This window comes from Macaca mulatta, chromosome 15, assembly GCF_049350105.2.
Source record: "Macaca mulatta isolate MMU2019108-1 chromosome 15, T2T-MMU8v2.0, whole genome shotgun sequence".
Lineage (NCBI taxonomy): Eukaryota > Metazoa > Chordata > Mammalia > Primates > Cercopithecidae > Macaca > Macaca mulatta.
In genome coordinates, this window is record NC_133420.1 from 80,128,622 (window position 1) to 80,142,863 (window position 14,242).

Sequence of the window (14,242 nt, forward strand, 5' to 3'; positions counted from 1 at the left end):
CAAAGTGCTGGGATTATGGTCATTACCCCCCATGCCTGACCCAAAATTGATTTTTATATTATTTTTTTCTATATTAATTTTGTTCCCATCTTAAAACAGTTTCCAATCTTACTTACTCTGGGATAGTGCATAATTTTGCCCCCCCACCCCCTTTTTTTTTTTGAAACGGAGTCTTGCTCTCGTCTCCTAGGCTGGAGTGCAATGGCGCGATCTTGGCCCACTGCAACCTCCCTGCCTCCTGGGTTCAAACGGTTCTCCTCCTGGGTTCAAGCTACCTCCTGAGTAGCTGGATTACAGGTGCCTGCCAGCACGCCCAGCTAAGTTTTGTATTTTTAGTCGAGATGGGGTTTCACCATGTTGGCCAGGCTGGTCTCGAACTCCTGATCTCAGGTGATCTGCCTGCCTTGGCCTCCCAAGGTGCTGTGATTACAGATGTGAGCCACAGCGCCCGGCCAATTTTGCCCTTTTAACTGGACAATATTTTTCTACCATAGACCCACATTTTCAGAAAAGATCCAAAATTTATGATAATGGGTATTTTTTCCCCTTCTATTCTTTATCTAAATATTGGGTTTCATGGGGATTATTTGGAAATTATCTAATGCAAATTTGGGAGTTTTTGCCTTTTTATGTATGTGAACTTTTTTGAAACTACTCTAAGTTCAAGTGTTTGGGGGCCTTTGAGATCATCTTGTCCAGATAGTTTTCAGACTATATCCTATAGTGCCATTTGGTGCTGTGGATGAATGTAACGTAACCCGTGGCTGGTCCAACCTTTTCCTACGTTAGCCTGGGCAACTTGCTCTTTTATATATTTTATACATTGGGGTGTTTGGTAAACTATTTGGTAAGAAGAGTTCCATGCTTAAAAAAAAAATTGGAAAACTTCTGATTTACTGTAACTACCAGATTTAACATATGAAAAAACCGAATTTTGTTCTAACTTCCTTCAGTAATATTCCTATTTTCTTTATTGCCTTTTTTTTTTTTTCTCTATTATCCCATTTTGGACTGATTACAGATTTTATGAGCAAAAAATCTGTGAACTAAATGTTTGTAATCCGATTGGGGAACATATTAGTTCTTTATTGAAATTAAGCATTATTAAGTAGCAATCAAACACGAAGAAACTTTCCTGTATTTGGGTTTTTTTGTTTTATTGTTTTTTTAACCTACATAGGTGTCTTTCATTACAACTTTCCCAAGTAGATGAGGGACAGATGAAAGTAAAATACTTAGGAAAATTATAAAAGAAAATCCTAAATTTTAAATGAATTGAAGCACTCATCATTCTATATGGTCTTAGTGAAAACTGTAACACTAACCAAAGTTAAGCCTTTTTTTGTGAAATTGAGTTATTGGTAATTGGTTCTGCAGTGATCTAGTTCATAGCAGTCAGGACTAGTTGTGGAAGAACTATGTTTTAGTCTGCCTGGATTTGATGTTAATTTTTTGAGTGCCTAAAGAAAAATAATGAAATCTTCCGTGAGGACCTGGTGTTGAAGAGATAGTAAAGTTACTGGCCTACCCATTGTACACTCATATCAGAATTCTTTTTATGGCAGGCTGGGGGAGGGTATGATTGGTGCTTCCTAAACTCAATTAAGTTTTTGATTTTGTCTTTCCTTGAGAGCAAATTAAATATTTTGATTAAGGTGTTTTGCTGTACTACAGATTGATGGGGATACTAGATTAATACAGATAGCAGATTTTATTCATGAACCCCATTAAACCTCAGAATACTTTTTTTTTTTTGGGCCGGGTGCGGTGGCTCATGCCTGTGATCCCAGCACTTTAGGAGGCTGAGGTGGGTGGCTCACCTGAGGTCAGGAGTTTGAGACCAGCCTGACCAACATGGTGAGACCCCATCTCTACTTAAAATACAAAAATTAGCTGGGTGTGGTGGTGCATGCCTAATCCCAGCTACTTACTTGGGAGGCTGAGACAGGAGAATTGCTTGAACCCGGGTGGCAGAGGTTGTGGTGAGCTGAGGTTGTACCATTGCACTCCAGCCTGGACAACAAGAGTGAAACTCCATCTGAAAAGAAAGAAAGAAAAAAAAAGATTCTTTTTTTGAAGAATTTTGTACCAAGATACTCTCAGAATTCTGTAGGAGCCAGAAACTCAATCCCTAATAATTTAGTTCAAATGGAAACTCTTAATATAGGAAAAATAACTTATATTAGATATACTTTGATTTCCATATCTGTCTTCTAAGCTCCTGGATCTTTTAGTTATATTCTGATTATTTTAATTACAGATTTGAGATATTGAAGGGAGGAAGGGGAAGGCTTAGTGGTGAGGGATAAATGGTTAATGGGATATGAAAGATTATTATTGCTAGATAGCGGGACAGAACAGAAGGACTGTGAAAAGCTAAGTTCCTGGGACATGGAAGTAGTCTGCTCAGAATTCTTCACTGTTAAAGGTATATGTAGTTAAATGTTCCATCAGTAATATGTAACGTAGATGGACTGTACTTAATGAAAGAAAAGAATACCTTTTTTGCATGTAGTTCAGCAATTACACTGTTTTATCTGCAATACATCATCTTTTATCAGTAACAATGTAGTTAACTGGGAAATTCATATGTGGATATGATCAATATAACCATTCAACTAAAAAAATGGAAAGAATGTAGTTTTTAGAGTGTTATTAGCCCTATCACATGCAGTTGTCATTCACGGATACCAAAAGATATGTAGTCTTTTCCATAAATCTCATTGCTGGCTTTTTTTTTGTTTGTTTTTTTGAGAAGGGTCTTGCTCTGCTACCCAGGCAGGAGTGCAGTGGTGCAATCACAGCTCACTGCAGCCTTGATCTCCTGGGCTCAAGTGATCCTTACATCTCAGCTAGCCAAGTAGCTAGGAGTGCAGGCATGCGCCTCCACACCCAGCTAATTAATTTTTTTTTTTAGAGATGAAGTCTCACTATGTTGCCTAGGTTGGTCTCAAACTTCTGAGCTCAAGTGATCCTCCCACCCCGGCCTCCCAAAATGCTAGGATTTCAGACGTGAGCCACCTTGCCTGGCTTTCATTTCTGCTTCTGATCAGAGTGAGCTCATGGAGGCTGCATTATACTTAAAACCAGAATTCAGCAATTGGTGATGCCTTTGCTGTACACTGTGAGCATTAGCTTTCTTTGCAGTGGCTTTTTGTGTCTGTGTCTGTGTGTGTGTGTGGGTGGGTGGGTTCCATGATATTTCTAATGGTAATGATGCTGTTGTTCTAGACATCTAACTTCTATGTTTTCTCCTATACCACATTTCAAAGACAAGGAGGGCAGTATGATCTTGCATACATGCCAGCTAAACATCATTTGTGTTAGAAATTGAGTTCTAGTCTCATATCTTTCTCTTTTTATAGTTTCTATTTTTATTTTTCTCCTAATTATTGATATAACAACAACAGCAAATAAAAATGAGAAATAATTGGTTAAAGTTTTTAAGGAATCACTTGTAACATTTTTCCCCGCCAAGTACTTTTCTAGGCTTTGTATACCACCATATATAAATTTAGCTCTAGCTGGGAATGGTGGTTCATGCCTGTAATCCCAGCACTTTGGGATGCTGAGGCAGGCAGATCACCTGAGGTCAGGAGTTTGAGACCAGCCTGGCCAACAGGGTGAAACCCTGTCTCTACTAAAACTACAAAAGTTAGCTGGGTGTGGTGGTCGGCACCTGTAATTCCAGCTACTCAGGAGGCTGGGGCAGGAGAAGTGCTTGAACCCAGGAGATGGAGGTTGCAGTGAGCCAGGATCCCGCCACTGTACTCCAGCGTGGGCGACAAAGTGAAAGTCTGTCTCAAAAAAAACCAAAAAGCTGTAATCGAAGGATGGATACAATCTGAATACAAATTTTAAAATGCAAAATTCTAAAGTACAAAATTTTATTTATTTATTTTTGAGACGGAGTTTTGCTCCTGTTGCCCAGGCTGGAGTGCAATGGCACGATCTCGGCTCACTGCAACTGCCACCTCCTGGGTTCAAGCGATTCTTTTGCTTCGGCCTCCCAAATAGCTGGGATGACAGGCACCCATGACCACACCTGGCTAATTTTTGTATTTTTAGTAGATACGGGGTTTCACCATGTTGGCGAGGCTGGTGGAACTCCTGACCTCAGGTGATCCACCTGCCTCAGCCTCCCAAAGTGCTGGGATTACAGGTGTGAGTCACCACGCCCAGCTCCAAATTTTAAAACATTAACATAGTATAAATGGTTGTGATTTTTTTGGCTGTATGTTTAAATAACATATTTACCAATTTTCATTGATAATAGCTTTGTAACACTGCATTTATTTTTAGATTTGAATTTTCTCTCAATTTTATTTTTTACTACTATAAAAAGTGTGTTCCTCTTTTTTCCTCTATGTTCTTCCCTTAGGATAAATTTCCACAATGGGATCACCGTCTTTTCTTTGTTTTGTTACAGTGTTAGAATTTCATGGGCCTCAATCTTGGCATGGCAAATGGATGAAGTATACAGACTGAGCCAGGGCTGCTTTAAAGTTGTCTTAGATTACGATGTTAGCAGGCTTAATAGCATGTTGCCAGTTCAGAAATGAGAGAGGGGAGGGTACAGAATGTTTCCATTGTTCTCTGCCATAAGAATCATTCAAATGGAAACACTTGTCACCTGTAGAACCCCATTCTCAAGTGGCATTTACTCATCGATTCCATCAGTTCATCAAACAGTTAACATGTATGTGTTGTACTACCAACCACTGTGTTAGTCTCTGGGAATAGCCTTAGGGAAGGACATAGCCTTTGTCCTTACCTTCTTGTGGTGGTGGCACCTTAGTGGCATTGGGCCATAGATTGCTGGCTCTGTTTCAGGGGGCTTTGTGATAATTTTAATGTAAGACCCCAAAATCTAGTAGATGATCAATCCTTTGCCTTTGATATCTGGGTTATATTTTGTCAATGCTATGTTGAAGCTTGAGTGATTGCAGTGATTTTGAATTATGTTTGGAACATAGACAAAGACTCTTAAGAGTGCATATTTGAAAAAGTTTGAAAATTACATTTACTATGATATAAAATATTTGCAATGCTATTAATTTTGTACTTCTAGTTATAAGAAGAAAGGAAAGTACCAACATGCATGTTGTTGAAAGTGGTCTTGATAATCCTGTCTTATATTAACTAGAGTAGAAAAGCTTTAGGCTTTTAACTTTTAAAGGTTTTTAAGATCAAAGTAAAAAAGTTACCACTTCTTTGAAGATTTTTAAATTTAATAACATTTTATAATTAGCATGAATAGCTGCATAAAGTTTTAATATTTATCCAAAAGGGCAAGGGAATACAAAAGATTAAGAAATATAACAGAATGCGGCAAACTAAAACTCTAACCTTATGACGTTACTGTGAAAGTGTAACATGTTTGCTGTAGAGTAAAATTTAGCATATGAGAAATTGATTTTGGATATGAAGTATCAAAAGTATCTTAAAAATAAGTCTCTGCTGGGCCAGGTGTGGTGGCTCACACCTGTAATCCTAGGACTTTGGGAGGCCAAGGTGGGCAGATCACCTGAGGTTGGGAGTTTGAGACCAGCCTGACTAACATGGAGAAACCCTGTCTCTACTGAAAATACAAAATTAGTCAGGTGTTGTGGTGCATGCCTGTAATCCGAGGTACTCGGGAGGCTGAGGCAGGAGAATCGCTTGAACCTGGGAGGCGGAGGTTGTGGTGAGCCAAGATCGCACCATTGCACTCCAACCTGGGCGACAAGAGGGAAACTCCGTCTCAGAAAAAAAAAAAAGGATCTGCTACAAAGAAACTGTGATTTGGACCCTGTGACATTATAATAATGCAATTCTGTTTTGAATCTGTTTTTAACCTGTGTTCAGGTTGTGGAGTATTCATTGTCATTTAACTCTTTCAAATCAACATATTCTTGACTCAGTATGTGGTAAGTAAAGTCTTCATAATTGGGAGGCTGATACACAAATTGGGCTGAAATACTGCTCTGCTTGTCACCATGCCTCCCTAGAATGAACTGCCTTTTGATGACCGGGACGAATTGAGTGAAATCGTAACGGACAGATACGGGGCAGACAGATTTTAGAGTAGACTTGTAAAGGGAATGGAATTCTTTCCTCGTTATAACTTGGATTTGTTGTCTTTTTCCCTTTTAGCCCTGCCTCTTTCTTGTTGCAGTCAGTTTCATCATCAGATAGAAACAGTGTTATACTACTTGAAAAGGTATATTTTAAAATGTCTCAATTAATTCTAGCCATACTAAATTATAAAATATTATTTATTTTTTTGATACCACAGTTAAATTTAATGTCTGTTTTTACATTTTCTAATATTTGTATATTTTGTACCCTATCTACTTATATATTCCTTATTGCTAAGTGGGAATATTGGAATTAGTTAATTCTGCCAGTGACATACAATTTCACAATAATGTTAACCTTTTATAGGTTCCTGATAACCAGTGAACTGCTAATGAAGAAAGCTTCAAGATCAGCCATGATTATTAAGGGTTTAACATTACATATCTGTCTTCTTCAGGACACAAAGATAACTCCCAAAGAAAAAAATGAAGCAATTTCTAAGAAAATACCAGAATTTGAAGTGGAAAATTCTCCATTATCAGATGTTGCAACGAATACAGAGAGTAGTACATTTGGAGGGTCTCTGCCAGCTAAAAAAAGTGATCCATTTCAAAAAGAGCAAGATCATCTGGTAGAAGAGGTGAGAAAAGACTATAATGAGTATACTTAAATATCAGTTATTAGATGGGCACAGTGGCTCATGCCTGTAATCCCAACACTTGGGGAGGTTTAGGCAGAGGAACACTTGAGCCCAGAAGTTCGAGACCAGCATGGGCAACATGGTGAAACCCATCTCTACAAAAAAGTTAAAAAAAAAACCAGTTGAGCATGGTGGTACGTCTCTGAAGTCCCAGCTACTTACTGGTGAGGCTGAGGTGGAGGATCACTTAAAGCCCAGGCTATTGAGGCTGCAGTGAGCTGTGTTTGCATCCCTACACTCTATCCTGAGTGACAGACTGAGACCCTGTTTCAAAAAACAAAATCAAAAACAAGTATTTTCTCAATGGTGTTGGGATCCTAAGCGAAATACAGTTAATTATTGATTACCTGAGGTAATATGGGATAAAGAAGGCTAAGGATAATAAAAATTATGGTTAAAGCAAAATTCGTTTTCCTCCAAAGTGAGAATAGATTCAATATAAACTTTTTTAGTTAATATTACAACTGTGGTGCAGAACCCACTTCCCATTCTTTAAACATTACCTGAAAGTATACAAATGATACATTTGAGAAATTTTGGAGATTAACCATTACATAGTTAGATAAATGTACCCAGGGTTTATACTTTATTAAAATACTTTGTCAGTGTTGTTTGTTGCTTAGCTGAGTTTCCTCTTTTTTTGAATATTAGAACACGTTGCAATATCATATCACTGAGTGTAGGTTTTGTTCTTTTTGCTGTCTAAAATATTTCAAAAGTGATTAGATGCATTGTTGTTAATGAACTTGATTTTCCTAACCAGCCCCATCCCTTAACACTATTCTGCTTTTCACTGGTAAGTGACCACACAGTGCTACCATTGGTCAGCATTACAGAACTCAGTTCACGCAAGTTAAATTCTGAAGTTATTTGTTAATGTTATTTTTAATACATTTCCCATAACATGCTTTAGCATTGCTTGGATTTGGTTAAGCAGCCAGAAAATTAGTGTTACTTTTTATTCCTGAGAGACTGAAAAAAATTTGGTTTAGTGGATATTAATTCAGGTATTAGACTTCCCTCCTTTATTGCATTCCCGATCAAACTAAATGAGCATTGTCCAAATAAGAGAACTGAATGTCAGACATTTTTCTTTTTTCTTTTAAGACAGGGTCTTGTTCTGTCACCCAAGCTGGAGTGCAGTTTTGCAATTATAGCTCACTGTAACCCCAAACTCCTGAGCTCAAGGGATCCTTCCACCTCAGCCTTCCAAATAGCTATGACTATAGGCGTGCACCACTTTGTCTGGCTAATAAGTTTTTTATTTTTTGTAGAGTTGGAGACTCACTCTTTTGCCCGGGCTGGTCTCAAACCCGTAGCCTTAAGTGATCCTCTAGCTTTGGCCTCCCAAAGTGCTGGGATTACAGGCATGAGCCACCATGCCTGACTGGATGTCAGTCATTTTTCTTGTTTGTAACAGGTCTAGTTTCATGGTCCTTAAGTACTTTTAAATCTCTAAAGTTCTTTTGTTTCTCTTCATTGACTCTACACTAAAGAAAAGATGGTTAGTCTTTTTTACTTTCCTAATTTTGAAAGGAAAAACACATTTTCTGATTAAAAGAATTTATATTAGCAATGGGATCAGATAGAAGAGGAAAGTCTTAAAATTTCATGAAGCTCTGAAAGTAAAATTAATTTTCTTTAAGAGTATTTATGACAGGGGATATTTAGTGTTTGAATTCCAGAAGCACTCTGTTTTCTTGAAGGAGAAGCCCTTTTTTTCTATGGGCCAATTTTATTTGTATTTTTTATTTTATTTATTTTATTTTTTTAAGACGGAGTTTTGCACTTGTTGCCCAGGCTGGGGTGCAGTGGTGCCATCTCGTCTCACCACAGCCTCCGCCTCCCGGGTTCAAGCGATTCTTCTGCCGCAGCCTACCAAGTAGCTGGAATTACAGGCATGCACCACCATGCCCAGCTCCTTTTGTATTTTTAGTAGAGATGGGGTTTCTCCGTGTTGGTCAGGTTGGTCTCGAATTCCTGACCTGAAGTGATCCACCTGTCTCAGCCTCCCAAAGTGCTGGGATTACAGGCGTGAGCCACCATGCCCGGCCTCTTGGGCCAATTTAATTATGGCTTCCAGAAGTTTATTTTTTAGTGATGTCGGGGGCAGAGTTTTTAATTTGCATGTTTTTTCTTTTTCAGTTTTATTGATACTTAATAGAGAGCACTATTTTGATATTGGATACGTTTCTGTTTTAGAATGTACCTATACTTTTTTCAGTAATTTAGATCTGATAATGAGGTTTCTGGTGAAGAGGTATGTTGTCAGAATGATTCTGTTTCTTAATAGAGGTGTTGCTGTGCAAATTGATTATAATTGAGAAGAGTCTGCTTCCTTTAAAACTAGTCATTTTAGTGAATACAGAGCTGGCAAGCTTACAGTTGTGTTGGACAGCAGCTTAGGTCACTGCAGAATTGGAACTGCCCCTAAATCTTCCCGGTGTAAAGGTTCTTATCTCTTCTCTCCTTTATAATGGGCTATCCATTTAAGATGAGGAAATACTTCAGTGTTTCATTTTACAGGATTGTACCTAGATGGTCTATACAGAGTTGTTTGGGAACTTCTTTGTTGTTTATTTTTTGTGTTGTCTGCAATGGGAGGGGCTGCTGACTGTGAAGTGCTTATTATCCTTATCAGGGGTTTTGTTGCATTCTGCCAATGGGCTTGGTAATCTTTGCTTTACCAATGGGCTTGGTAATCTTTGCTTTAGTTTTTCTTTTCTGTTTTAGATTGCCAGAGCAGTTTTATCTGATTCACCACAACTCTCTGAAGGAAATGAAATAAAATTAGAGGAACTAATTGACTCTCTGGGTTCTAACCCCTTCTTAACAAGGAATCAGATTCCCCGAACTCCAGAAAACTTGAGTAAGTTAATAATGCTTTCTGTTACTCTCTTTTGTTTCTTTGACATAACCACTGTTAGAACCATGACCTGACAGATCTTTTTAGCTTAGTTGCCAATGGTTCTTTATTTATGCTGTTGTACTCGACATACTAAGTGTGGGCATTCTCACATAACAGTCTTTTAGCAGTATTTTGTGCCTTTAGTGTACTCAGTATATAGAGATATAAAATTTTGATAACATACAATTTTGTCTTTGTTGTTTACTTTGCTTTTATCTAGAAAGATCTTATTTGAGCATTTAAAAAAAAATCTCTTGCCTCCTGGTCTGACCTGTGATCCACGTATTTATAGAGTACATAGGCTGTGTTCTGCCAGTCATCAACCAGAAGCATTAGCCATAAACCATGTGTGCGGAGGTCTTTACCCCTCCCAAATGAGTCAAACTGCCCAATACCTTTTTTGCTATAACTTGTAATTTGTGTAGGCAAAGTTCTGATATTGGTGTCCTTAGGTAGGCACATCATCTTGGTTGAGTAACTAAATAATTTCTGTTCTGCTGCTGATATAATTCAGTTTGGACTGAGCCACAGCCTAGGTCAGCAAACTATAGCCTATGAACCAAATTTGGCCCCACCTTGTGTGTTTTTGTATATAAAATTATGTTGAACATAAGCATTTTCATTTGTTGACATTGTTTATGGCTACTTTCATGCTATCATGGCAGAGTTAAGTAGTTGACAGAATGGATGACCTGCAAAGCCTAAAATATTACTATCTGGTCCTTATAGAAAATGTTTGCCAAACTGTGGCTTAGATGGACAAGAAAAGGTCTTTTTAATACATGTAATTCATATGTGCTGCGTAAAAATTGATGCACATTTTAAGAACAACTCTCTTTCTATGTGTTTATTTGTGTGTGATCAGTTGGAGATGGGGTTCTTTGATGTTGGGATTGGTTACATTGTGGAGCCTTGTCATCCAACCAGTATATTTATGGAACACATACTGAGTCGAGCTTTATCTTCAGTGTTAGAAATAATATGATTCATTGCATGCTCTATGTTTGGGAATGTTAGTAAATTGTGTTTTTCTCCCCTTTAATTGTAGTAACTGAAATTAGGAGCTCATGGAGAAAAGCTATTGAAATGGAAGAAAACAGAACTGCAGAACCAACTCAAATGGATGCTGAACATAGAGAAGTATTGCCAGAATCATTACCTGTGTTGCACAGTCAAAGAGAATTTAGCATGGATGATTTTCTCTTAGAAACCACTGTGTCAGATTTTGGCCAGTCTCGTTCGACTGAAGAGAAAGTTGTTTCAGATTGCAAGTGTGTGCCTCAGAAACCTGTGCTGACCAGTCACATAGATGAACCACCAACACAAAGTCAGTCAGATTTGTTAAATAAGAAAGTAATTTGCAAGCAAGATTTGGAATGTTTAGCCTTCACCAAGCTTTCAGAAACTAGCCAAATGGAGACATTCTCCCCAGCTGTTGGCAATAGGATAGATGTGATGGGTGGCAGTGAAGAGGAGTTTATGAAAATATTGGACCACTTAGAAGTTTCTTGTAACAAACCTTCCACAAATAAAACTATGTTGTGGAACTCTTTTCAGCTATCAAGTGGAATTAGTTCTAAGAGTTTTAAAGATAATGATTTTGGCATATTACACGAAACTCTTCCGGAAGAAGTTGGTCACCTAAGTTTTAATAGTTCCAGTAGTTCAGAGGCCAATTTTAAACTGGAGCCAAATAGTCCTATGCATGGTGGCATTCTTCTAGAAAATGTTGTGGGAGGGAGACAGACTACTCCAGAATCAGACTTCAATATACAGGCTCTTCGCAGTAGATACGAGGCTCTGAAGAAATCTCTTTCCAAGAAAGGGGAAGAATCTTACCTCTCGAATTCCCAAACACCCGAAAGACACAAACCAGAATTGAGCCCTACTCCCCAAAATGTACAAACAGATGATGTGCTTAACTTTTTGGACACCCGTGATTTGCATACTGACCATACAAAGACATCTTTACCCATGTCCATCGGTGAAAGAAAACGGTCTCTTTCACCACTAATTAAGTTTTCTCCAGTGGAACAAAGATTGAGGACCACAATATCATGTAGTCTTGGAGAACTACCTAATTTAAAAGGTAAGGTTTAACTAGACCTATGCATATTCACCTGTTGAAGTTTTCTCTCAACTTTTGATAAAACCAGTACACAATGGATGCTGCATGACCTTTATTGTTAATGTGCTCCTCCTTCCTTCATTTAGGTTGAGGGGAATGATCCCTCACTGTAAAGGTCCTTTCAGAATCTCTGTTTATGTATATGTAGTTACAATTGATTTGAGACAGGGGTGGGAAAAAAAGCCCCCCCAACCTGAAACTTACTGCTTTTATAATACAAATAACTGAAAAGTAGTTGTCATCAAAATCTTGCCCACTGGAAGGTGGTTTTTAAAAACTTGAGAAACCCAATTTTAAATATCATTACTGTAATGGTGTAGTATCTGGGAGTGGGGTGTAGAAATAAAAGAAGCCAGGTCAGTGTATTAGTTTCCTAGGGCTGCCATAACAAAGCACCATAAAGTGGGTGGCTTGGAACAGCAGAAATTTATTGTCTTTGAAGACAGTAAGTTCTAGAGGCTAGATGTCCAAAATCAAGGTGTTGACAGGGCCATGTTCCCTCTGAAGCCACTAGAAGAGGATCTTTCTTTGCCTCTTCTAGCCTCTGGTAGCACCAGGCATTCCTTGGCTTGTGGCAGTGTAATTCTAATCTTTGCCTCCATTGTCACATGGTATTCTTCCCTTGTGTGTGTATGTGTCTTATAAGGACACAGTCATATTAGCTACTTAAGAGGTCACCCTACTCCAGTATGACCTCATCTTACTTAGCTAATTGTATCTGTAATGACCATATTTCCAAATAAGGTCACATTCTGAGTTACTGGGGTTAGAACTTCAATGGGGTATTAATTCAGTTCATAACAGTTAATATTAATAATTATTGAAGCTAGGTGATGGATACATTGAGTTAATCATAGTTTTCATCAGTTTTGTATGTTTGAATGTTTTCCTCATAAAAGGTTAAAAAAATCGCTCTTGTAGCTCATTAGGAGAGATAAGGATCTGGTGATACAGATTCATTACGTATCACTCTGATTTGCCCATAATAGTTATACACTGACTGCTATATTGAAAAGTATTTGGCTGGGCACAGTGGCTCACGCCTGCAATCCCAGCACTTTGGGAGGCCTAGATGGGAGGATCACTTGAACCCAGGAGTTCGACACCAGCCTCAGCAACACAGGGAGACTATGTCTCTACAAAAAATTAAAAAATTAGCTGGGCATGTTGGCACATGCCTGTGGTCCGAGGTACGCAGGAGGCGGAGGTGGGAGGATTACTTAGGCCTGGGAGTTTGAGGCTGGAGTAAGCTGCCATCGCGCCACTACTGCACTCCAGCCTGGGTGACAGAGCAAGACCCTGTCACAGAAAAAAAAAAAAAAAAAAAAAAAGAAGTATTCTAGGAGGAATGTATTGATCTCTGGAGAAAGAGAGTACTTTGGTGAGAATAATGATAATTTTATCATAATTGAGTATTTGCAAAACTATGAACTTTTTATCTCGACTAAAATTTGCTACTGCTTGGAATCTGTTCTATTTATTTTTCTTTGTAATGTTTGCTTATACTTTGTTTTAAAAATCAATTTGCAGAAGAAGACATTTTGAATAAGAGCCTTGATGCAAAAGAACCACCATCTGACTTGACAAGATGAAGACATACCTATTTAATATAACTATGATGCACTTAAATTGAAGCTATGCCACGGGATAGAAACTGAATTATAACTTAAATACATGTTGGAAGTGTAACACTGTTTTTCAAAGTTTTAAAAAAATTCCAAATGCCTTTTAGCCTTCTTTAATATTTTTAGGTAAGGAAAGTATGTTTGGATTTTTTCTCTTTGTAGGTATATGAGATTGAAATATGAAGTATTTGGAAAACAAACGTCAAGCAATGGGAAGCCATTTTGATTTCTTGAGTAATCTTGTAAGCATTAAGTGAATGACAAAGTAGTAGTGTAACTAATTTCTTATGTTATAACTTCAGTCAGTGAATATAAGGATGAGTAGTTTTTGTTGTATGTTCACTAAGTGGTTAATAGCCATTGAATATACTAATCTTTCATCGTAGAGAACTATACAACTTTTATTGTTTCTTTATGGAACATTCTGGCTGACCAGAAAAAGTGAGAAAAGTAGTACCTTGGGATGTGTAGTCAAGATGACAAATTTTAAGACTGGAAAAGCTCTAAACAAGCTTAATGATTATTCAAGTAGAATGATCCTGAGAAGTGATGTTTGGTGGAATAAAGTGCATGTGATGATTAAGTGAAGACTGGGGCAGAATGATTTAAAAAAAGGAAAAAGATGGAAGAAGATGAGTAGACACGTGTAAGGAACACTGTCAAACTATAAATCCATTCAGTGGGTTGTATAACATTTATATTTAGTCTAATTTAGACTTTGATAATTTAACTTAATCCTACTTTTATATTTTAACAAAAATATAAATTAAAATTTTCATTAGTCTGTTTTATTGTTGTTGGGTTATTTTGTACTCCCTGTT

The 14,242-nt window shown here is 37.8% G+C and overlaps 1 protein-coding gene and 1 non-coding gene across 3 annotated transcripts in view; both read left to right on the forward strand.

The window, feature by feature from the left end:
• HAUS6 (HAUS augmin like complex subunit 6) overlaps window positions 1-14,042 on the forward strand; it is a 48,427-nt gene extending 34,385 nt beyond the window's left edge. For both annotated transcript variants that reach the window (XM_001109504.5, XM_028835138.2), the window contains exons 13-17: window positions 6,136-6,202; window positions 6,518-6,700; window positions 9,494-9,629; window positions 10,717-11,757; window positions 13,327-14,042. In XM_001109504.5, coding sequence (XP_001109504.4) covers window positions 6,136-6,202; window positions 6,518-6,700; window positions 9,494-9,629; window positions 10,717-11,757; window positions 13,327-13,388 — 1,489 coding nt within the window. In that variant the 3' untranslated portion in view covers window positions 13,389-14,042. The remainder of the gene's footprint in view (window positions 1-6,135; window positions 6,203-6,517; window positions 6,701-9,493; window positions 9,630-10,716; window positions 11,758-13,326) is intronic.
• Window positions 5,930-6,060, forward strand: LOC114672908 (small Cajal body-specific RNA 8). The gene has a single exon (XR_003723437.2).
• Window positions 14,043-14,242: the final 200 nt, after the last annotated feature.